Here is a 22,775-nt window from a genome sequence, read left to right as displayed (position 1 = left end):
AGCAGAACCGAGATTAATCTTAAAACAAAAACTAAAATGCAGAATATGAAATTACACTTAGAGCCATTCAGTAAACACAAAACACAGTCATCCAAACAATCCACAAGAGCATGTAGGTTTTGGGTTTTTTTTTTTAACTTAAAAAAATTGTTTGGTTATTTCTGCTAGTAGCTCTGACATTTTATCAGCATAATTGTGTTTATCAAATAGTCAAAGGAAATTTCCTGAGTAGTCCTATTTTTTTCCTTTGTCTATCATTTCAAATAGCACTAATAGATTTGTAATTAGCCTTTTATTAAATAGCCAATGAAAACCACTAGTGTGACATCTCTACCCAGCCTCCAGGACACAGGGTTGGATGACATGAAGAGGTCTGTGGAACTGGAGGATCAATGTGGCTCCAGAGAGACCAGCTAAAGGCCGTGTGTGTGCAGGCTGCTGCCTCCCACCAGGCTGGCTGTGCAGTGGAGGCCACAGTTCCAGAAATCACAAGGAGATACAAGGAGATCCTGGACCCATCAGCTGAGGCCTATCTCATACTCGTTACTTTTATTTATTTATTTTTTTTAAAAGAGATTGGGTCTTGCTAGGTTGCCAAGGCTGGAGTGCAATGGTGCAACAGCTATTCATAGGCGCAATCCCACTACTGATCAGCACAGGAGTTTTGACCTGTTGTTTCCAACCTAAGCCAGTTCACTTCTCCTTAGGCAACCTGGTGGTCTCCTGCTCCAGAAGGTCACCATACTGATGCCAAACTTAGTGTGGAAACCCTATGGGTATAGCCCAGAACCTATGGGCTCAAGCGATCATCCTGCCTCAGCCTCCAGAGCAGCTGGAACTACAGGCGCGCGCCACCATGCCTGTCTCATCACATTTTTAAATACATGTTCTCTTTCCCCCAGCATTTCCTACAGCTGGACATAATTGGCCAAGTGTGCAAAAATGGACCACGCAAAGATGTTTATCACAGCATTTTTTATCATAATAAAAAAACCGGAAAACCACCCACAGGTCCAGTATTATACAGTTGCATGATACATGATGGTATATCTACCCATCTACCACTCACCAACAAAGTCACAGCAGGTCCACAGTCACCAGGTGGGAAAAAAAAATCTCTAAATACGGTATTATGTTAAAAACAAACAAAAGACCAGGCTACACACAGCATGCATAATATCCCAATAATATATAAAATTATACATAATTTAATCACATACACGCAGATATATAACAAGGTCTCTAGAGGGAAATCACCGAACTTATAATGAGATGGACTCGGAGTAGTAGGAGTTTTTTTTTTTTCTTCTTCTGTATTTTTTGCAGTGTTAATACTTGCAATGAGTATGTCTTTTAGCCTTATGATCACAAAAACCAGTAATGCCAAACTGCATGCGTGGTAGAGGAGGGTGGATATCATACAGTGGAATTCTACTCAGCAACAAAAAGTAAGAAACTACTCATTCCCACTACATGGATGAATCTGGAAAGCATCACTGAACTGAAAGAAGTGAAATGCACCACAGTTGACACACTGTATGATTACACTGCACAGTTCCAAGTCTACAAAGGTCTCAAACAGGCAAAACAACCTCAGGGTGACAGAAATCAAAAGAGTGGTTGCTTTGGAGGGAAGCGGATTTTGAGAAGATGCACAAGAAACTTTCTGGGAGATGAAAATCTTCTTGGATAGGAATGTAGGATACACAGATATATGAAGTACACATATTTCTGGATACTTCAAAATATGTAAACTTACCTCAATTAAAAGAAAAGGCAGGCAAGGAGGGAGGCAATCCCCTAAAAGAGCCCAGTCTGTCATTCCATCAACAAGCCACCCACAGGGTGGAGAGGAATAATGGCCAAATATCTCTAAATTTTGTGAAAACTATAAACCTACAGAACATAAAGCTCACTGAACCCAAAGTACAAGAAACTTGAATAAAACTATCCAGAAGTATATCATTATCAAACTGCTTTAAACCATGCCAAAAAAAAAAAAAAAAAAAATCCTAAAATCAGTCAGAGAAAAAAGACACAACACAGAGAAACAAAGGCAAGAAAGGCAGATTTCTTACTGGAAGCAAAGCTGGCCAGAAGACAGAAAAGCAACAAGTTTGAAATACTTAAATGAGGAAAAAACTATTAACCTAGAATTTTACACCCAGTGAAACTTCCCAGCTTGTTTTATGAGGCCAGCATTACCTAATCCTTAAAACCAAAGACACTGCAGGAAAATAAAATTACAAACATCCCTCATGCACACAGATGCAAAAATTCTTAACAAAATATTAGCAAATCATACAATATATAAAAATAAAACATCAAAATCAAGCAGGCTTATCCCAGGAATGCAAGGTTGGTTTAACATTCAAAAATTTCTTAATGTAATTCATCTTATTACTAGACTAATCAAAAAACAAGACATTATACAACATCTCTAGATGGAAAAAAGGATTTGACAAAATTCAACATCCATTCCTGATAAAAGATGGTTCACCAATTCTGGGGTTATCCGGTATCTGCCACTCTGCCACAGACACAGCCCCTCTCATTTCCTACAGGGCCATATTCATGCCACCTGGCTTGAAATGCATCTATAGCTTGGTTTATCCAGCATACTCTTTCCCACAGAAATTTAATCTGAATCTCTAAGAAAAGACACTTACCAACAATGCGTTTAATCTAAGCAGCATTTGCTTCTCCTGATCCTGAGTATTGTCATCATCTTGCTGGTCACCATTGAAAGACACGATCAGCCACTTCACACAGGACTCCAAAAGGGTCCTTCTCCAGGCACATAGCTCTTCTGCTGACCCTTCCAGAGCTGCTGAAATGGAGTCAGCCACGATCCACCTGCAGCAGGGGATGAGAGTCAGAGACAGAGAGCAGGCTTAAATCCTTCTGACTTTACATATAATCCAGCATCACAAAGAGCCATATGGGATAGATGCTGAGTCCTGCTCCCCACACTACCCACTCACAGGAATCACAGGTTTCCCTAGACTCTTACTCAAATGCCAAAGATATACCAGAATTTTTACAAGCAAGGGAAATACTATTAGTACACTAGGAAAAGGATACGTATATCCACACTTTGTCTAAATCAGGGTTTCTCAACCTCAGTGCTACTGACATTATGGGACAGATAACTCTACCCTTTAGAAGCCAGAAGCAACACCCCCTCATCCTAGTTGTGACAATAAAAGATGTCAGACATTGTCAATTGTCCGCTGGGAAAAAATCACCCCCAGCTGAGATCCATGGCTCTCAGGGAACCCAACTCAGCCATCCACTTGTGGAGATGTACAAGCTCCAGGCAGGATGCCTGGAAGTAAAGTTCTCGTAGGAACTGCCTGATCAGCACAACAGTAATGCAGCAGTTTTTCAATGACTTACTCCATGAATTTAAAAAAGAGAAAAGTGAAGCCGAGAGAAGAACATCCTGTGACCAATCTGAGCCTTCATACCTCTTGTGACTGCTTGGGGTGTGAAGCAAGCTGGGCAGGCGGTCCATGAGGACACTGAGATCCTTGGCTCGTGCAAACGGGACCAGCTGTGCCAGGATCTCCTGGTATGGCCCAGGCGCTGGGGGACTGTCAGTGCTAAGAAGCCTGTTCTGTAGCTGCCTCCACAGGGTTTTCCTCAAGACAGGAATGACAGCAGAGGACACTAGGGCAGAGATACCAAGGAGAAGTCATCACACTCAATGGTGGGCTGGAGCCAGCTTGGCCCAGCTCATAGGAACTGGCTGCTGTATTTTAGGTATCCTGTGACCCTGGCGATGCCACACTGATGGCTTGAAATTGGCCATGGCAGGAGTACTGACACCATGGAAACTGGCACACCTGTCTCCTTCAAGCGTCCTCTCCTATCTCATCAGTCAACACTCTTGCTGGACACTCTTCAACCCAGGGGGCCCTGGCTATAGCCGCTATTTCTAAGCTCATGATAAGACCATGAGTGCCAAGGTTCTCAGTTCACATGGGATTCATTCTTCAAAGCCAGGTAACAGGGAGGGTAGCTGTTACGGTTTGGATGTCTGTCGCCTCCAAATCTCATGATGAAACGTGATCCCCAGTGTTGGAGGTGGGGTCTAATGGGAGGTGTTTGGGTCATGGAGGCAGGTCCCTCATGAATGGCTTGGTGCAGTCCTTGTGGTAGAGTGAATGAGCTCTGGCTCACGCTATTAGTTCCCGGAGTGCCAGGTGTTAAAAAGAGCCTGCCACCTCCTGTGCCTCTCGCCTCCCCTCTGGCCATGTGATCTCCGCAGAGCTGGCTCCGCTTTTTCTTCCACCATGAGTGGAAGCAGCCTGAGGCCCTGACAAGACGCAGATGCTAGCTCCATGCTTCCTGGACAGCCTGCAGAAGCATGGGCCAAATAACCCTCTTTTCTTTATGAATTACTCAGCCTCAGGTATTCCGTTATATCAATGTTAAATGGACTAAGTGCCCAAGGACTGGTATGTCAAGCACCACTGACTAGAAGAACCCTAGTTGCAGGGCGCTGTCTTACTTTTTAAAACCTCTGCCATCAGTGATATGGAGTTACGCGAAACAGAGGCAAAGTGGTGAGTAAAAATCATCCATACATTCGACAAAAGGGAATTATATTAAATTTGGGGTAATCAAAAAGTGCCTCAGCTCTGAAACCCAGTGAGTGGAGACAGAAGAGAGAGTTGAACCCAGGCTGCCTTGACTCAACATCAACTCACCAACATCTCCCTAGAGGGCGGGGAACCCTGGGACATGGGATGGACTGGCGCCCAAGAACTCCTTCAACATAACAGGACAGTCCTAAATAGCCCCAGCTACTGCACCCAACTCCGCCAGCTTCATGTGGGGGAACTCAGACCTGATGGGGCACAAGGGGCTGTGCCTCAGGCCACGAAGTACGGAGACTGAAGGGAGACAGGGTACTGGGGAGAATTACTCCATCTTTCTCCATCTTCAGAGTTGTGTCGGATACTGGAAACTAACCCACATCCCAGAAACTGAATTTCTGGGGTTTAAAAATGGCCATGCAGTTCACCTTCTTAGCCCGAGCAACTTAAGACTCCCAGCTGCCCAAAGCTAGCCTTTCCCTTACCTCCTGCTGGGCGTGTGAAGTGGCTCCGCATCCTGCACTGGAGGTACACATGGATGAGGGGGAGGAAGTCATCCAGGTCCCCCTGGAGGCCGAGCCCTGGGCCAGCCTGCAGGCACCACTGCTCGAACCACAGCAGGTGGGTGCAGCTCTCCTGCAGGAGCAGGGCAGCGATGCTGAGGGCCGCCTGTGTGCGCCGGGCCAGGCAGTAGTCAAGCAGATCAGCCCCGACCGCGGGGGCCAGCACAGGCTCTCTCTGCAGAGTGTGGAGGAGCACTGTGTCCAGCTCGTCCACTGCCAGCGCGGGCAGCAGAGCCCCCAGGCCTCTCACAGACTCGGAGGACCACAGGAGCCCACCACTCTGCAGCTGATCCTGGGGGCTGCAGGTCAGCAGCTGCACCAGGGTCTTCCCAAGAGCATTCAGGTGTCTTTCTTTCCCGGGGCATTTCGTGGGTTGCTGGGTCACCAGGTGGGTCTCAGGCAGGCTCAGCAGGGCCAGCGTGACCTCACGGAGCTGGGCACCCTCCATGTATGGATGCAGCTCCTGCAGGGCCTCCAGCTGCAGCGGTGTCTTTGGTGGTGATGTGGCCGGGCCCTCCCTCCTGCTCTGAAGTTCCTTCAGCACGCTCTGGGTGATGGCCTCTAAGTACCTGGCCAGAAGGCCCAGCTGCCCAATGTTCCGGAGAATCGGGGCACTCGCCGCCAGCAGCTGGAGGAGCCCTGCACTGAAGTGGGCGGCCAGGAGCTTCACAAGGACAGGGCTGAGTGAGTGCGGCGGGAGGGCCTGCTGCTCCAGGGCCAGGAACCAGCCCTCCAGGGTGGGGTGCCTGAGGACGGCCACGAGCACCTCCTCCAGCGTCTGAAAGGCAGTGACGAGGCACAGACGTCACACGAGGCCCAGGGCTAAGAGGGGACAGCCGCTGCCACACAAGTATACACTGTTGTTAGCGGGACAGAGAGCAGAGCCCCCTTCTCTAACCCATTCCATCCTCAAGCCCGCATTTCCATGCCCCCTCAGGGTGCCCACAGCATCCTAGCCAAGCTCAGCCAGCGCTGTCATCCAGTTGTACCACAATTGCCTGAGGCACTCCATCTGCCCCGGCAGCACTGGACTGTGACCTGGCTGGTGCCCCACCCACATTTTCGAGCACGTGTCTGAAGAACCCAGCCTGGGTGAATTTCCAGCATGGGAAAAGGGCTCTCGACGGTCACTCAGTGTGGGGGGCGGGCCGTGCAGAAACCCCACCATGTGAGTAAGAGTAATCAGCTGCTGGCTTCTCCTCAGTGGCCTTGCCCTCCTAAATAAATCTGGTTGAGGGACAGGGGTGTCTACTTACAGCTGGGGTGATGTCACTTTAGATGAGACCATGTGTCTGGGAAAAGTGGGTTGGGATTAAACCACCGTGTGTCTACGATCCTGAATTGAAAGTAATCCTGTCTCCACTGTCAGGAGGAGACTGGGCCTCGAGTGACCCCACAAACCCCCAAACTAGTTCTGACTTGGCCAATTGAGTAAACACTGAGCAGAACGCAGGTGAGCACCCTTGCTGGATTAGAGAACAATTTCATTCAATTGTTCCGCAAAGCCCTGCTGAACCGATTCCTCACCAGCGACACTCCACCAGTTCCCAGAGACAGAAAGAAATTTTCTTCCCTTATTTATTCTCAGGGAAGGAAAGAGGAGCCTATCACAGTCTCCACTCAAGCTTTACCAGTTAAAAACAGCAAAGCACGATCACATACTGAGAATGCTTTGCCTCACGCTGACTGGCTAACAGGTGGTCCCTCCCAAGCAAATACCTCCCAGAAAGACAACTCGGAACTCAAAGGAAAAAAGTGTATATTTCAATTAGATTGTGCAACAAGGAACGTATCTGCCTCCTGAACCTGGGAAAACAGGTTACATGGCAAACTGTGAGAGAAACAGTCATCCTGGCCCCAATTAAACAGTCTGCTCCCCAAGACTCCCAACAGGACAGGAAGGCTGCTGCTTCTCAGAGCGGACTATTTCCTGTGAAGAGCAGTACCTGCTGCCCACCTTTCCCTCAACATAAGCTGCAGCTATTCACACTGTTTCTCAGCAGGCTCCTCACACAGCGTGAGAGAGAGCTATCTGCAGGGAGGGTGACGGTGCACAGAAAAGCAACTGGAAACAGAAATGCCCAAATTAAATCGCACACTGGGCGGGTGCTAGGAAGTTTCCATGATCTCTGCTGTAGTTTCTGCATTTCCCGATTTTCCCACAATGGACCCATGTTTGTTTTTAACCAGAAGTGAAGAGAAAGCCATTACCCATGACTCTGAGAACAGGCTAACAGGCGACCTGTGCGAGTACCTGATCATTGGCCAACTCCAGTGAGGCCACAGACTCCATGTCCAGGAAGAGGTCGGCTTCGGCCCGGGCGGCCTCACATCTCTGCTGGTTCTGGGCATCCAGCTGCTCACAGTGGACAACCAGGCGCCTGAGGAGATCCAGGAAGAGCTGCAGGAGGGGCGGGCCCACGCTTCTGCCCAGCTGTGAGAACAAGAGCACGAGCCTCAGCAGGGAAAAGAAGGGCTCACAGCCACCAGGCAGTGACTTCCAGGGCCCGTGTTTTCACAACAGGAGACTCAGGAGGCAGGCTGAGATGGCAACTCCTCCCAGAGTGTGTGACACCCGTCAACGCAATGCCATTTGCCACATAAGAGATGTGTCTTCCTAAGCCCTGGTGAAACACAAAGGTGTCCCTAAACTGAAAGGGACAGGCCCACCTCAAAACTTAAAAATCCCTTGAACCACATCAGGAACAGAAATTCATCAGCCAGCTACTACACAAATAAACTTAAGAGGGAGGGCTGGGTCAGGCACGGTGGCTCACACCTGTAATCCCAGCACTTCGGGAGGCTGAAGCAGGCAGATCACCTGAGGTCAGGAGTTCAGGACCAGCTCCGCCAACATGGCAAAACCCCGTCTCTACTAAAAATACAAAAATTAGCTGGGCATGGTGGTGCGTGCCTGTTATCCCAGCTACTAGGGAGGCTTAGGGAGGAGAATAGCTTGAACCTGGGAGGCAGAGGTTGCAGTGAGCCAAGATCCTGCCATTGCATGCCATCCTGGGCAACAAGAGCTAAACTCCGTCTCAGGAAAAAAAAAAAAAAAAAAAAGAAAGAGGGAGGGCTGGGTGCAGTGGCTCATGCCTGCAATCCCAGCACTGTGGGAGGTTGAGGCAGGCAGATCACTTTGAACCCAGGAGTTTGAGACCAGCCTGACCAACATGGCGAGAACGCATCTCTTCAAAAAACACAAAAATTAGCTGGGAATGGTGGTGCATGCCTATAGTCCCAGCTGATTGAAAGGCTGAGAGGTCGAGGCTGTAGTGAGCTACGACACGCCACTGCACTCCAGGCTTGGTGACAAAAAAACAAAGGCGCGGCAGGGCCGCCAACGCAGTCTACCGTAGGAAGGGCTCTGTCTTGACCAGAGCTGCCCTGAAAACAAAGTCAGGCTGACCTGATTCCCGTCTGCAGCTGCTGAGGGACATGAAGAGTTTGCAGCTGAGGTCTGGACAGAACAGCACTTAAACTGCCTCTGCAGTGAGTTCCAGGGAGCAAGAGTGTGCTGAGCTGTGGGCCCGACTCAGAGAAGGCTGAGCTCTCTGGTGGCAGAGCTCTGGGGCGTGCGGAGGATGGGGCAATGCTGACCTGGCCGAAGTTCTCCACGGTGCTCCGCAGGTAGAGCAGCACCTGCTTGGCTGCGCGCAGGACCTGCTGCATGGGGAGGCGTGGCATGCTGGCCTGCAGCTGCGCCTGGATGTGCTTGTCCCGAAGCGCCTGGCTCTCGTAGGCTGCCTGCAGCAGGGCTGTGAAGGAGGAGGCCGAGGGAAGGGCAGGGGGCGAGGGGCTACCCTGTGCCTGCAGCAGCTGAGGGAGACAGCAAAAGGCCGGGGAAGAGAAAGACACATCACCACAGATGAAAACAGTCATAGGCATGGGTAACATACCACAAACGGACGTTTCACAAAGAAGCACGTGCTGGGATAGGACTAACAAATACAGGATCGCATGGCATTTTACTTCAGTAGAGTAAGTTCTGGTACCATGTCATGCGTGCTTTCCTAGAGCATTTCCACTGACCACATGTGAAGGCCCAAATCATGCTGGATCTACACCCCTTGGAGAACAAGGCAGGAGCCTGTCCCACAGGCAGGAGCCACGTGTGACAGAGGCCGGATGTGAATCACAAGAATCACTAGAAAGGGGGAAATCAGCCTACAGAGGAGCCCGCTCTGCAAGTGGCCTTTGGAAGGCCTTCCCCAGGAGCTGCGGGTTGAATATGTTGTTAGAAGGACAGAAGATGGGCAGAACACAGAAATTTCTGGAGCCCTTCTGCCTCAAACTGAAGTTATTCATTTCTTCTAACGTAACTACCAAGCTGCCTCCTTTATTTACTCCATGTGGTTTATGTTGTATAACTCCATTTGACTTCCTTAGGCTAATAAAACCCAAGGCTGTAACATGCCCTGAAACTTGGTGGTTGCCAGTGTTCCCCAGGCCTGCAGCAGCACCAGGAGAATACATGAGAAATGCAGATTCTCAGGCTCCACCCAGACCTGCCGGGTCACTGTGCGGCTGGAGTCCAGCAGTCAAATTTGAATAGGCCCTCTGGGGAATTCCGACACACCCTGGAGGGTGAGAACCACTGCTGAGTCTTATTCCACAGAAGATGGACACCCACTCCGAGCATCCATGAGGGGCAGGACAGAACCTCTCCGAGCATCCACGAGGGGCAGGACGGAACCTCTAATACCTCCACATAAGCTGCGGTCTGGCTATCACTGTGGCCTACATGTGGGGGAAGGTGGCAACAATGTTGTGGGCGAGGGTTCTGGAGCCAGACTGCTTGGGCCGAATCCTGACTCCACCACTGACTGGTGTTGGAACCGCTCTGTGCCTCAGTTTCCCTATGTGCATAAAGGACGGCGAGAGTCCCGGCCTACTTCTCAGAGTTGCGGTGAGGATTAAACGGCCAAAAATACATGTAGTACACTTAGTACAGGGTTGGGTATGCCTCCAAAAAACACCCAGAAAACATGCAATCGTTGTTGGCTATTGCTACCAATCTCACAAGACAAGGAGGGTCTAAGCTGTCTGCTTTTTCGAACACAGCTAAAATGAAATGAATGCACAAAAATGCATACCACAAATGTGCCCCGCACAGCACTGTAAATACTCTGCATTGGAGCCAGAATCCCACCATGAGAATGTAGTCCCCAGCAAAAGAAAATACACTTTTTCCTTTCCTTCCCCAGCTTCAGCAGAAGAGACCCTGCTGGAGGCCTTGAGGGGCCATGTGTGACAGCTGAGTACAGTCTGTCTAGGACCATGCTAAGGTCCACAGAGGAGAGCCAGGAGACAAGCACGCACAGATAACAAGGTAAGGAAAAAAAGGAAAAGGCAACGCTCCTGCCCCAGGCTGAACGAGGAATTAACCTATTATCATTATCAGGGAGCCAGTGGGAAATTTACTTTGGCTGCATCACTGAGTCTTGTGTGTTCAGTTACGTTAGCTGAGCACCAGGGATACTACTTAGCTTCCCCTCTTATGCAGGGGACTTTAGGGTAAGAAATTTCACCCTGCAGGCTGTCTGGCTATCCAACTGCACAGCTGTGGCCCAGCCAGCCGTGACCCCGGGAAGAGCCCTGCACGGGAGCAGTGACCACAGCTGTGGCTGCAGCTCACCCAGGCCTCTCGGGCTTGCTCTGGGATCCAGAGGCTGTAGTATCTGTTAAACCGTGAGAGCTGGTGGCAGCAAGGCACCGGGCATGGAGGCTCAAGCTTGTCATACGCCTGGAGCAGGAGACACAGAGCCAGGGGGTCCCTCTGGGTGTGGAGGAGGTCAGTCAGCACCGCCGTCAGATACGTCACAACGTTTTCCGCTGCAAAGGAACGAGATGCATGTGGGAAGAGGCTGGCTGGGCCCACCCTTCTGTGACCCACCAACACCACCTTCTTCCACATACACGCAAGACCCTGAGACATTCATGCAACTCCACGAGGGGACACACAACCACAGGGAAGGAGGTGCTACTACTGGAGACTGTACTAGGCTCTGGTTTTTTAAACATATAGAGCAAAGTCAGACATTCACTCCCTTTTGCCTGGCCTCTTACATGCCTGGGTCTTCACTCACTGGGAAGGAGGCCCAGGAGTGAACACCCAGGCATGTAAGAGGCCAGGCAAAAGCCACCTGGGACCAGGACTTGCTAGGTGCTCAGCAATCCGTTTACTCTGCCTCGGCACACAAGCCTCTCTTGTGTGTAGGCTGGGACCACATGCCTGGTGAGTCACTTCCAGGCCGTAACACCCCTTGCTTGACTATCTACCCTCACTTCCCTTTCCATGGTTATCCTGGAAGCCACAAATTGAGATGGCATAGCTACAAAATGGGAGCAGCCTGAATCCCTGTCCAACTTCCTGGAGGACAGCCAACCAGAAGAGCCACCTGGCCTGTACTAGACCATAGCAAGGTCTAGAAACAGACTCTTATTTACTAAAACTACTGACAAGTCAGGGCTTATTTGTTACTGCAGCAAAGCCTGAGTTCTCCTGACCAATCACACTACTATAATCTGTGAGCACTTCCTTGGGTCTAAGTTGCCTGGAAAATCCAACAAGTATGAAGGATTCATCCTCTGCAACAACATATCAAGAATAAATGTTGACAAAAAAACACCAATGTTACAGAGGCTGTCTGGGCAGCCAGGCAAACACATTATTTCAGACTCATGCTCAAATGACCAATTTCCCAAAAGCCTAGCCAGCCCCAAGATCCCCACCCCTGTGCTCCTATCTCTGCTGGCTGGGTAGCTATCACCCTGGGGATTCTGACCTCTTGTTGCCCTGGATTCTCAGCAACTGATCCCACAGCCCCTGGAATCCCACCTCCCACCCCGCACAGACCAGCCGGCCAGATATGGCCAGAACATCCTGACTATACACAGGTACCTGCTTCACTGCCTGTCCCAAGGAGCAACTTATTCCTCGCTTCCAGGGCCGCAGGGACCACAGCACTGAATGGGAACGTGAGCAGGATCATGTCTTCATTTAACGTGAACCCTATTTCCTCGTCCAAGCCTTCACTGCCCTCCACCAGGACATCTACCATGTCGAGAACATCTGAGACAGAAAGAGGAGAATCCAGATGATGTGACAGCCACTGAAGGGTTTCACTGCAAATACCCACAGGGAGGCAGGAGCAGAATCCATGCAAAAAGAAAAAAGCCACATTCCTCTTGGGGCAGCATTTAATATAGTTTGACCCTGAACAGACAAGACATTGCCTATGAAATCTTTCATATCTTTGTCTGATAAAATGCAGGATATTCAGCTGAGGTGATAAAGTTTCCTCAAGTGACACAAGAAGCCCAGGAACTTTAACCCAGATATTCAGGCAAACAAGCCAAAATCTGAGAGGCAAAATAGTGTGAGGGTTAAAGCACACGCCAGAGCCAGAGCGCCTGGGTTCAAATCCTGACTTTGCTATGTAGTAGCTATATGAGCTTGAGCAAGTTATTATACTAAACCTCTCTGTGCCCCAGCTCTTATCTCTATATAAAATGAGGAGAATAATAATATCCTTTTCTTTTGGGGTTGCTTATGAGATTTTCATGAATTAGGACTTACAAAGAGCTTAAAACTCTACCTGGCACACAGTAAATACTACATAAATAAAACAGCAAGTGTTTCCTATTACATGAACACATAAGGAGACTTCATTTCCAGAACAGGCTGGTCTTTGCTGCAAAGGGACTGTGTGCACTTGGCCTAGGGCATCAGTGCAGTTCTTGTTCTCAATCTCTTAACATGTCACTGTGGCTTGGTCTTCAGACCTTTGAGCAACACAGAACAGAATGGAACATACCGTCAACGTGGGGGATAGAGTGGAACGTACCGTCAACGTGGGGGATAGAGTGGAATGTACCGTCAACGTGGGGGATAGAGTGGAACGTACCGTCAACGTGGGGGATAGAGTGGAACGTACCGTCTACGTCGGGGATAGAGTGGAACAAACAGTCAACGTGGGGGACAGAGTGGAACATACCGTCTATGTCAGGGATAGAGTGGAACATACCGTCAATGTGGGAGATGGGAATGCTCATGTCGTCGGCTTCTTGCTTCGTCATAGTGGCCTGCAGCGTGCTTGCTTCTTGGACAAAGTCAGATGCTTTGTCTGTGTATGAATAGGGATTCGCCACCAATGTCAATAAAATCTGGGCATTAAAGAGCCAAGTAGAAAGCATTCAGATGGTCACAGGTAAATGAAAAAGCCAAAAAATGTCACTGGTCAAAATCAAGGGAAGTGACATAATATGTTCAATCCTTAATTAGAATAATTTTACTATGAAGTTGGGTCTAAACTTTTTGTTGTGGAATTAAAAAAAAAATCTCCTTTTAGTATAGCACTGCTTTTAATATCACTTTTGGTATGCTCCTGTTCCCCTGTGCAAAAACAAATTTCCAAAAGGAAATGAAACAGCATGCTGTAATATATACCTATTTTACATATTCTAAAACGAAGATTCTGAAGTCTCAGCAAGAATAAGGAAGTCAGGCCGAGAAGCCTTTTGGTGCTGGTGCATCAAAAATGCCTCGATTACGCTAAGAAGTTAATATAATTATCTCTGAGCATGCTCCTTTATGTGGGAAATATGTGCTTACGCGTTCCAGAAACTGAATCACAGTCTCTTTGTTCTCTTCCACGGTGTTCTCTAAATGCTCCAGCCAAAGCTCCAGCTCCTTCCAGGTGTGCTCAAACACCCCCGTGTCCTGCAGAATCTGCCAGGAAGCAGGTACCAATGAAAAAGTCAGAACAGAATCCACTTTTTTTTTTTTTTTTTTTGAGACAGAGTCTCGCTCTGTCGCCCAGGCTGGCATACAGTGGCACGATCTCAGCTCACTGCAAGCTCCGCTTCCCAGGTTCAAGCGACTCTGCTCAGCCTCCCGGGTAGCTGGGATTTCAGGCATGCGCCAACACATCCAGCTAATTTTTGTAACTTTTTAGCAGAGACAAATTTTCACCAAGTTGGCCAGGTTGGTATCAAACTCCTAGCTTCAAGAGATCTGCCTACCTTGGCCTCCCAAAGTGTTGGGATTATAGGCATGAGCCACCACACCCGGCCTACAGGACCCACTTTCTGTGGGAGGTCAAGCAGTTTTATTGTGCTCCAGCACCACACGCCCAAGGAGCATGCAGGGGGTGAAAGTTTCATCCCATTTTTCTATGAAAGTTAGTCTTTCAAAATAATATCTCCATTGTTGAGGGAAATAAAGAAATCATTCTACGCTTTCTCAAAGACAATATAATCTGGCCAGGCCTAGTGGCTCATGCATGTAATCTCAGCACTTCAGGAGGTTGAGGTGTGAGAATTGCTTGAGCCCAGGAGCTTGAGATAAGCACAGGCAACATAGTTGAGACCGTCTCTACAGAAAATAGTAATTAAAAAACGAGCCGGGTTAGTGGTGGTGCGCACATGTGGCCCTAGCTACTCAGGAGGCTGAGGTGGGAGGATCACTTGAGCCCGGAAGGTCAAGATGGCAGTGAACCGTGATTGTACCAGTGCACTGCAGCCTGGGTGACAGAGCAAGAGCCTGTCTCAAACCAACAAAAAAGACAATATGATCCCTTCTCTCATGGCTGCTTATCCTTTATCCTCATTTCCTAAATAAAAAGAAGGGAAAAAATTTGGCTGCTACTTAGGAGCCAGAGACCTCTGGATTTTCACAAAGACCCAGGTAAATGTGTAAAACTTGACCCCTCACAGCTACTCAACCCTCAGCCTGTATGAAATTCTCCAACGTCACGAGCCAGTCACATCATATCACTTCAACGTGGAACTCAAGACTCAGACCTCAAGACTCACTATTTCCAACAGAAGAGAAGCTGATATGAGGCAGGACTTGAATGTGCAGAAGTGATGAAATGATTTCCCCAAATGGTCTGACAGCGGAAACTCAGGGTCTAAGAGGACTTACGGCACAGAGCCCTGCAACAGCATGCACCGAAGGAAAGCCTGACTGTGCCAATTTCATCTATTTGCAGTCAGTGATCACGAAATCTAGCTGGGGTCAGGTTCACAGCTGCACTACCTGGAAGGAAATGGCAGCCTGTGGAGGTCAAAACTTAGCCTGCCACATTCTTTCAGCGGCTCAAGAGAGAAGGCTGTAAGTGCAGCAAGGTTATCAGCACTTCAAATACAAGTGGAAGGTCAAACCTCTGTACCCTAAACATAGTGCATCCCCCAAGCTGTTTGCTGCAGAGCAGAAATGAGGACTAGATGTCCTACTGCCATCATAAGACCTGACACAGCTCTGGAAACATGAGTATCAAGGACAAAAAAAGAGAAGGAAATAAATTCCTGTTATTTTCCACTGCCTTTGATGACCCATGTGCTGTGGGTGATGGATTCGGGCAAAAAGGCTGAAAGCCCTGGAGAAGGCCGGAGCCTGAGGAGGAGGAAAGAGGCACTGCCTAATCAACACCAAGAAGCCAAAGTGTAGTATTTAGTGAGCCTACAACAAGCTAGAAATGACCTACCCAAAAAAAAAAAAAAAAAAGTTTCTCCAATGTACCAGGCTGCCTCTCAGAAATGTAGCTAAGTGTAAGACACAATAAATTTAACTGCCATAAAACCTTCTATTTTAAAACTAAAAACAATCCCAATACCTCCTGAATTCAACAACTGTTAACTAAACACTTACCATAAGGAAGATCTATACAAAATGCTTTTCAGAGTCAGAAACTGGTAGAAAATGCTCACCTTCATGATCAGAAGTTTAGTCGATGACTTCAGTTGTAAATGACTACTGGTCACAAACATTTTCATTAGTAAGTAAAATACCGATCGTTCACCTCCAATAATTTCTGCATCTAGGCCTTCCTAGAGTTTAAACAATATTATGTATTTTTAATATATATAATTACATATATAATTTTAACATATAGTTATATATTAGACACATACCACAGGGCCAGGCGTGGTGGCTCACACTTGTAATCTCAGCACTCTGGGAGGCCAAAGCAGGCAGATCACCTGAGGTCAGGCGTTTGAGACCAGCCTGGCCAACATGGTGAAACCCTGTCTCTACTAAAAATACAAAAATTAGCTAGGCATGGTGGCGCACGCCTGTAGTTTCAGCTACTTGGGAGGCTGAGGCAGAAGAATCACCTGAACCCAGGAGGCAGAGGTTGCAATGAGTCCAGATGACGCCACTGCACTCCAGCCTGGGCAACAGAGTGAGACTTCATTTCCAAAAACAAAAAACAAAACAAAACATAACAGGAGCCATCACTTGCTGAACACACAGTATGCTGCCAGGTCCTTACCTCATCTCATTTTAACCACAATTTGGCAGGAAGAGTAGCAAGAGTAAGCATAGGTAGCCGTGTTCCTGTGCTGGAGTCATCCTAGGGACCCAGCTTACACTGACTCACTGAATTCTCCCAATACCCCTGTGAGGTGGGTACAGCTGCTACCCTATTTTACATGTGGAAACTGAGGCACTGAGCAGACACCTGGCTGTTTACTGGAAACCAAGGCAGATGCTGTGCTGTCTGCTGGATGGTGAGCAGGAGGGACCCCAGGGCTGTTTGAGTCCGTCAAAACATGTCCTTGTTACTTTCATCAGGATGCCAGTGCTGGCAGAATGGACTGCTTATGCATAAGTTATCCTCCTCAAAAGGCTTTTGGGCTTTGAACACATGTCTTCAACAAGTACATGGAGCTCCAGATCCCCAATCCAAACTCTGTTGAGCCCATGTGTCTCACTGCAGCCCCGGGCAATGAGGACAACCCTGAACACAGTGAAGTGCTGGTTAGCTTAGGCAAAGCCAGCAGATGTATCTTATAAGCATAAGGTGGGGCACAGGATATAAATTCATACCGGTTCTTTCAAATTATGAGGCCTCTGTTCACTTTCCAACTAAATTATCAAGATCCCATAAGCCCAGTTGAGCTGGAGTAAAAACCAATCAGCGATGCCCGAGCCTGTCACCTCCCTAGGATTGGTGGCAGTGACCTCACACCTTGGTGGAATGGTGGCAAGCAGCAATGCCTGAGCCTGTCACCTCCCTAGGATTGGTGGCAATGACCTCACATCTCAGTGGAATGGTGGCAAGCAGGGCTCTGGGCAGCACCGCCTGGGTCCCATCCTGGACCCACCACTCATGGACGGGACCCTGAAGAAGGTTCTGACACTCTGTGCCCAGTTGCCTTGTCTTTAAGTAGCGTGAACCGAGCAGCCACATGAAGCACCCGTATCCTGCCCAGCACGCAAGTAAGTTCTCAGGAAGAATGATCCTCAGCTACGACGCCGGGAAGCCTCAGTACGGGGACTCGAGAGAGAGATACATGGTCCCAGAGGCACAGCATTCTTAAGTCTTCCTGGATATGTCGCATGTAAAAATGCCAACATACATTTCCATACTATTGGGTCCATGTAAAATCTAAGTCACTAAAAAATAAATCAGCTCAGATTATGAGAAACACTTAGACAATGCTTAATTTTGCTCGATCATGTTCCCTCCTCCTCTTTGCATAGAAATGATGCAGCACCCTGGGCTTAAGCCCAGGGTAAAATTCTGTGGCATCCTGAGTTTCCCTTTATGATTTAACATTATGTTCTCCAAAAAGTTCTGGAAGATATTCTATTAACGACCTAGAAAAAAATGCTGGCAATGTCTACTGATTCTTCCACCAGCTTCAATCCTCTTCTGACTTGGTATCTATTATCATCTCGTCTTTAATTCTTCCAGGATGAGGGTAAAGGAAAAGGAATGTATTTTATTTTGTTTATTATTTTAAAATGGGAAAAATGTAAAACAGTTGAGATAAACAAGAAACTCCCTGGACCCAGCAACAATGTATTTGCAGCAAGGACATGTTAAGCACCCTATTTTACAAAAGCAAGCAGGTTCCCAGGCCTCCTGGTTCATGAATCAGGACCTCTGCTGTGGGTCTCTCTAAAATGAGAACGCTTAACCTCTTCCGTCTTGCCCCGTCAGGTTCTGAGCCAGTTAGCAATTCATCAGGCCAAGAAGCCACCTGGCCCAGCAGGTTAGCTTAGGGCAGAAGACTGGGAGCTCTGCTTCCTACCTGTGCCTTTAACCACAGAAACTTGCTGGCCGGCAGCTCCAGGGCCACCTTCAGCATGTGGTGCTGCAGAATGGGAGGCACCTCCTCTCGAAGGCCCTGCTCAGAGATGATGCCTACGGGTGAAAAAGAGGCAGGCTGAAAAAAGTCACGTGGACGTGGGTGCCCGGCAATTGCTGCCCTGGCCAGAAGGTCAAGGAACTCAACATGGAGAAAGAAAAAGGGTGGATGCAAGGTTCTGTTTCTCTGTCCTGTGCTCACTCTCACGCGGCACATCTCGCCTGATGTCTCCCCACGCCCTGGTCTGTACAAATCTTTCAACAAAAAGTCCAAATCCCACTTGCCTGAAGAAGCCACACAGTCCGCACTGACCCTGAACAGCTGGAATCACTGCACCCACCATGTACCCTCCAGGGGTGGGCTCTCGCTAACGTTCTCCCTGGCTCCCCAGACAGCAAGCATTTTGTGGACAGAGACTGCAGCCACCTGCGCCTGAGACTGGGTCCTCATCCTCTAGCCGGCTCTCTGGGTTTCTCCTTTGCTACTAAATACTAAATGGCCACATTCTAGTAAATTTCATATTTCCACAGCAAAGAGAAGCGTTCACCTTCAAATGATTAAAAAGTGAATTGCAGCTTTTGAAAAGGAGTATTTCATAGCTTATATAAATTCCAAGAACGGTATTTTTGCACGTCTTCTCCCACAGGCCCAATTATAAAGTGTATCAGACAAACTTTACCGCCCAGGAAACATGACCAGACAAGCATTATGTTACTTTTAAAAGTATGAAACTGACTCAGCGGGGGAAAAGATGAGGTAACTATGTCAAAAGTGTCTCTGCATGAACAGGACGTCCCTTCTGCAGGATCCTTGTTTCTGCTATACCCTCTGCACCCCCGCTGCCTTGAAAAGTGACGTTAGAGTTAACATCACATGCTCGGATTTGTGGGCCATTCATGCCGGTTGCTCAGCACTCGGAAGCTGGCTGGCTTCTTCCATTGTTCTCACTGCTACCAAGTGTTCATCTGATATTTACTTATGGAAGACCAGCTATTTAAAAAATACTGATGCAAGTACAATTTCTCAGGCTGACGGAGGAGCATGCAGTCAACTGTCCACCAGCCTTCCCGATTCTTGGCTCCAGGGCTCTGCTCTGGTTTACTGGCACTTCCTCCACCTGCACTGGCAGGAACAGTGGCGGCTTGTCTGCAAGCCCTTGAAACCCACCTTTCAGGAGTTTGCTGAAGTCAAAGTTGTACTGCGTGACCACGTGGGGGACCACCTTCTGATAGAGGCATATGACCTGGAGCAGAACAGCTTTCAAAAGAATGGTTTCCGCATCATCTGCACACACAGACACACACATACACACACATGTGTGTATGAAAGAAAGAAACAGTTTGAATTAGGAAACATATTGGTTCTTTGTCCTTGAGCAGCTGAACCAGGTGTGGCACCACATTGCAGCCAACTGCATGCTGTACACTGAGGCTGCAGACAGATTGCTCAGTACCTGGGTCTAAGGAGTCAACGTGGTCAAAACGTTAAAACTGTTCAGGGGATCTGGGTTAAAACCTCATTTCACTGCTGTGACCTTGGACAGGTTCTGGTCACTCTGTCTCCCTGTGCTTTCATGTCTTCATCTGAGCAACAGGGACACACAGCAGAGCCTACCCCTGCAGGGCTGCCGTCAGGATGAGATACGACACAGACATAAGACAAAGCTCAATGCCTGACCAACGACAAGGCTCTGAGTTCTATCTGCAGAGCGAGAGACAGCACCCCGGTATTGCCGTCCCTGGAGAGGCCAGAGCACATGGCACCCAACACTCAAGTCTTCAGAGACACACAGTACTTGTATAAAGATGGGCACACGTCTAACAGATACTAAAATTCAATCTATGATTCCTTTCCAATTCTTCTCCCTAAGCAAAACAAGATAGAGACACATTCACAGCCAGAGGTGCCTTGAAACAAGCACTGCTCCAGGACTCTCTGGATAGGAGCTATCCTAGGCTGCCAGTGTCAGCTCCGTCCCATGCAAAAGGCAGAGCGCCCCCTCACCCCTGAGCCCTTACCGCACTGGCGAGCCTCGCAGGCAGCTGAGGGCCCATCGCTCCCTTTCTTCCCTTTCTTGTCATCTGGTTTGGTCTCTTGCTTTTTAAGTGACTGCCAGACCCACACGATAGTGTTCAGGTCTGGCAAAATCTAAAAGGGAAAAAGAGGTAAAATATTAGTTGTATTCAACCACGAAGGGAGACAAATGAACTGAACATACCAACAAGATGCAAAAATCAGGGAGTGGGGTGCGAGCCTACAGGACTGTGTGTAAGAAGGAGACGGACGAGTGGTGAGAAAACAGGCCCATATCCACCATAAGCTCTGCTCTGCAGTGTAATTTTTTTTTTCTTTCTTTCTTTTTTTTTTTTGAGATGGAGTCTCACTCTGTCACCCTGGCTGGAGTTCAGTGGGGTGACCTCAGCTCACTGCAACCTCCACCTCCCAGGTTCAAGTGATTCCCGTGCCTCGGCCACCTGAGTAGCTGGAACTACAGGCACCCGTCATCACATCCAGCTAATTTTTTGTATTTTTAGTAGAAGCGGGGTTTCACCAGATGGCCAGGCTGGTCCTCGAACTCCTGACCTCAGGTGATCCACCCATCTTGGCCTCCCAAAATGCTGCGATTACAGGTGTGAGCCACTGCGCCCGACCATGTTCTGCAGTATAATTTCTAGAACTATACACAGCAAAGATTTGGTGAACAGGCAAGTGCTGATCATTAAAACAAACCCCTTAAGCCTCATTCACCTGAGCAAGACACGGGGAACAAAGAAAGACTTTCTCAGGAGCAGCTCAGGGAAAGCTGCCCTGTGCGACCGGGGCTCTCAGAGCAGCCGGCCAATTTACAGAAGCTTGGCCTTCAGCCACAGGAAGCAAGCGGGGCTTCCTGAGCCACTGCATCCCTTCTCGCTGGGCCACAGTGTGGTGTGTGTGTGCCTGCAGCCACGGGTGAGGGGTAAGGACACAACCTACCCCTCAACAACATCACACGGCTCCTGATTGAACATGAGGTCCCCACCAGAGCCAGAACTCCTGCGAGAGAACACGTGTATCGTCTAAATTCTTACTCTGCACAAGGACTGCTGGATCATGCTCTGTGACATCACTGCCTATAATCACAAGTGGCAGGTCTTCTCAGCTGACCCTCAGCACCCATGCTACCACACTGCCCGCTGGCCCATCCAACCCTGCGGTTCCAAGGACACATCACTTGGCTTCCGCCCTTGAGCTCCCACAACGGCCTTTTCCACCTGGTGAGGTCTGGAAGGAAAGCCCAAACCCGGATCGGAGCCTACCTTGCTCAGGGCTTCTCTGAAGAGCTGCACGAATTCTTCCATCATCACAGCTGTGTACACGCCTGATTCCTGCCACACCTCTTTATTCAGGCAGTGGTCAACAGTTTTTAATGCCCTCTTCAAAATGACAGAAATAAGGGATAAGGCCGTGTGCCTCACTGAGGTGCTGTCCAACTGGGAAGAAAAAGAGTTAAATGCACAAATGTCTCTAGGATACACTGGTGGACACAGATTTGCTAAGTGTGGGCTTGGCTGGCATTTGCCCCTCCTCAGGTCACTCACAGGGGAAGCTGCATGAAACAGCTGGTCTCTACACTGTGAGAAAAGGCGACCTGGGTACCTCACCCTCCTGATATCCTCTGGGTCTGACCTCAGCAATCGCCAGGAAACGACCACTAATGGCAGCATCCAGCAGTAGTTTCATTTTTATCATCTGCTCTTTGGTAAGCCTTGAGACAACTACTCAGCTACTGTGAATGTTCTCCATTAACAACAGATCTCATCAGAAGCCACTCTGCCACTGTTTTCTTCTTTTTTGAGTCAGGGTCTCACTCTGTCACCCAGGCTGGAGTGCAATGGTGCGATCGTAGCTCACTGCAGCCTCAAGCTCCTGGACTCAGGCAATCCTCCCGCCTCATCCTCCCAGGCCCTGGCCCAGACAACTCAAGCAGAATCTGCATTTCACATGATCCCCAGGAGAGCCCTCCAACACTGAGATCTGAGAAGCCCTGGCTGGGACACTGCAGACTGGCGGTGAGGTAGAAACAAAGAGCTTTTCTGGTTTACTTTTAGCTCAGTAACCGCGACACCCCAGAGCCCCAGCATTCCAGTCAGCTGCGGCTTCACTCTGTGTACACTGCACACTAAATCAGGACTACAGGAACTATCCTAAGCCAAGAATGGCCGGCCTCACAATCGCTTCAAAGGCAGGCCCCACACAAGCATGCACACCACACCCAAGGCGCTGGGAGCACAAAGCTCAACCAACAACCCGGGCCCTGCTTCCAAACACTTTCTTACTTCCTGTTTCTAAAATAGGCTAAAGCTTCTCTTCCTGATTCTAAAATGTATGCTTTAAAAGTTTAGACAAAACCATAAGAAATAAAAAAAAAAACAAACAAACATCATCTAACTCCAGCCCCTGGAGGCACTCGCATCACCGGGTCTCACATAAAAACAGTCTTGGCTCTCGGAAAGGGCACCTG

General features: G+C 48.7%; 1 protein-coding gene across 1 annotated transcript in view; it reads right to left on the bottom strand.

Annotated features, from left to right (window-relative positions):
* Positions 1-22,775, bottom strand: part of URB1 (URB1 ribosome biogenesis 1 homolog (S. cerevisiae)) — an 82,535-nt gene that overhangs the window by 28,860 nt on the left and 30,900 nt on the right. Inside the window, exons 12-24 of the mRNA XM_011989048.1 lie at positions 20,293-20,422; positions 19,442-19,558; positions 18,218-18,330; positions 15,884-16,003; positions 13,785-13,901; positions 13,198-13,336; positions 12,072-12,242; positions 10,806-11,002; positions 8,768-8,986; positions 7,422-7,601; positions 5,090-5,945; positions 3,471-3,672; positions 2,670-2,856 (exon numbers count right to left, since the gene is read on the bottom strand). Coding sequence (XP_011844438.1) covers positions 2,670-2,856; positions 3,471-3,672; positions 5,090-5,945; positions 7,422-7,601; positions 8,768-8,986; positions 10,806-11,002; positions 12,072-12,242; positions 13,198-13,336; positions 13,785-13,901; positions 15,884-16,003; positions 18,218-18,330; positions 19,442-19,558; positions 20,293-20,422 — 2,748 coding nt within the window. The remainder of the gene's footprint in view (positions 1-2,669; positions 2,857-3,470; positions 3,673-5,089; positions 5,946-7,421; positions 7,602-8,767; positions 8,987-10,805; positions 11,003-12,071; positions 12,243-13,197; positions 13,337-13,784; positions 13,902-15,883; positions 16,004-18,217; positions 18,331-19,441; positions 19,559-20,292; positions 20,423-22,775) is intronic.

This window comes from Mandrillus leucophaeus, unplaced genomic scaffold (genome assembly GCF_000951045.1).
Source record: "Mandrillus leucophaeus isolate KB7577 unplaced genomic scaffold, Mleu.le_1.0 Scaffold345, whole genome shotgun sequence".
In the NCBI taxonomy this organism is placed as follows: Eukaryota; Metazoa; Chordata; class Mammalia; order Primates; family Cercopithecidae; genus Mandrillus; species Mandrillus leucophaeus.
This window is presented reverse-complemented; position numbering and strand designations above follow the sequence as displayed.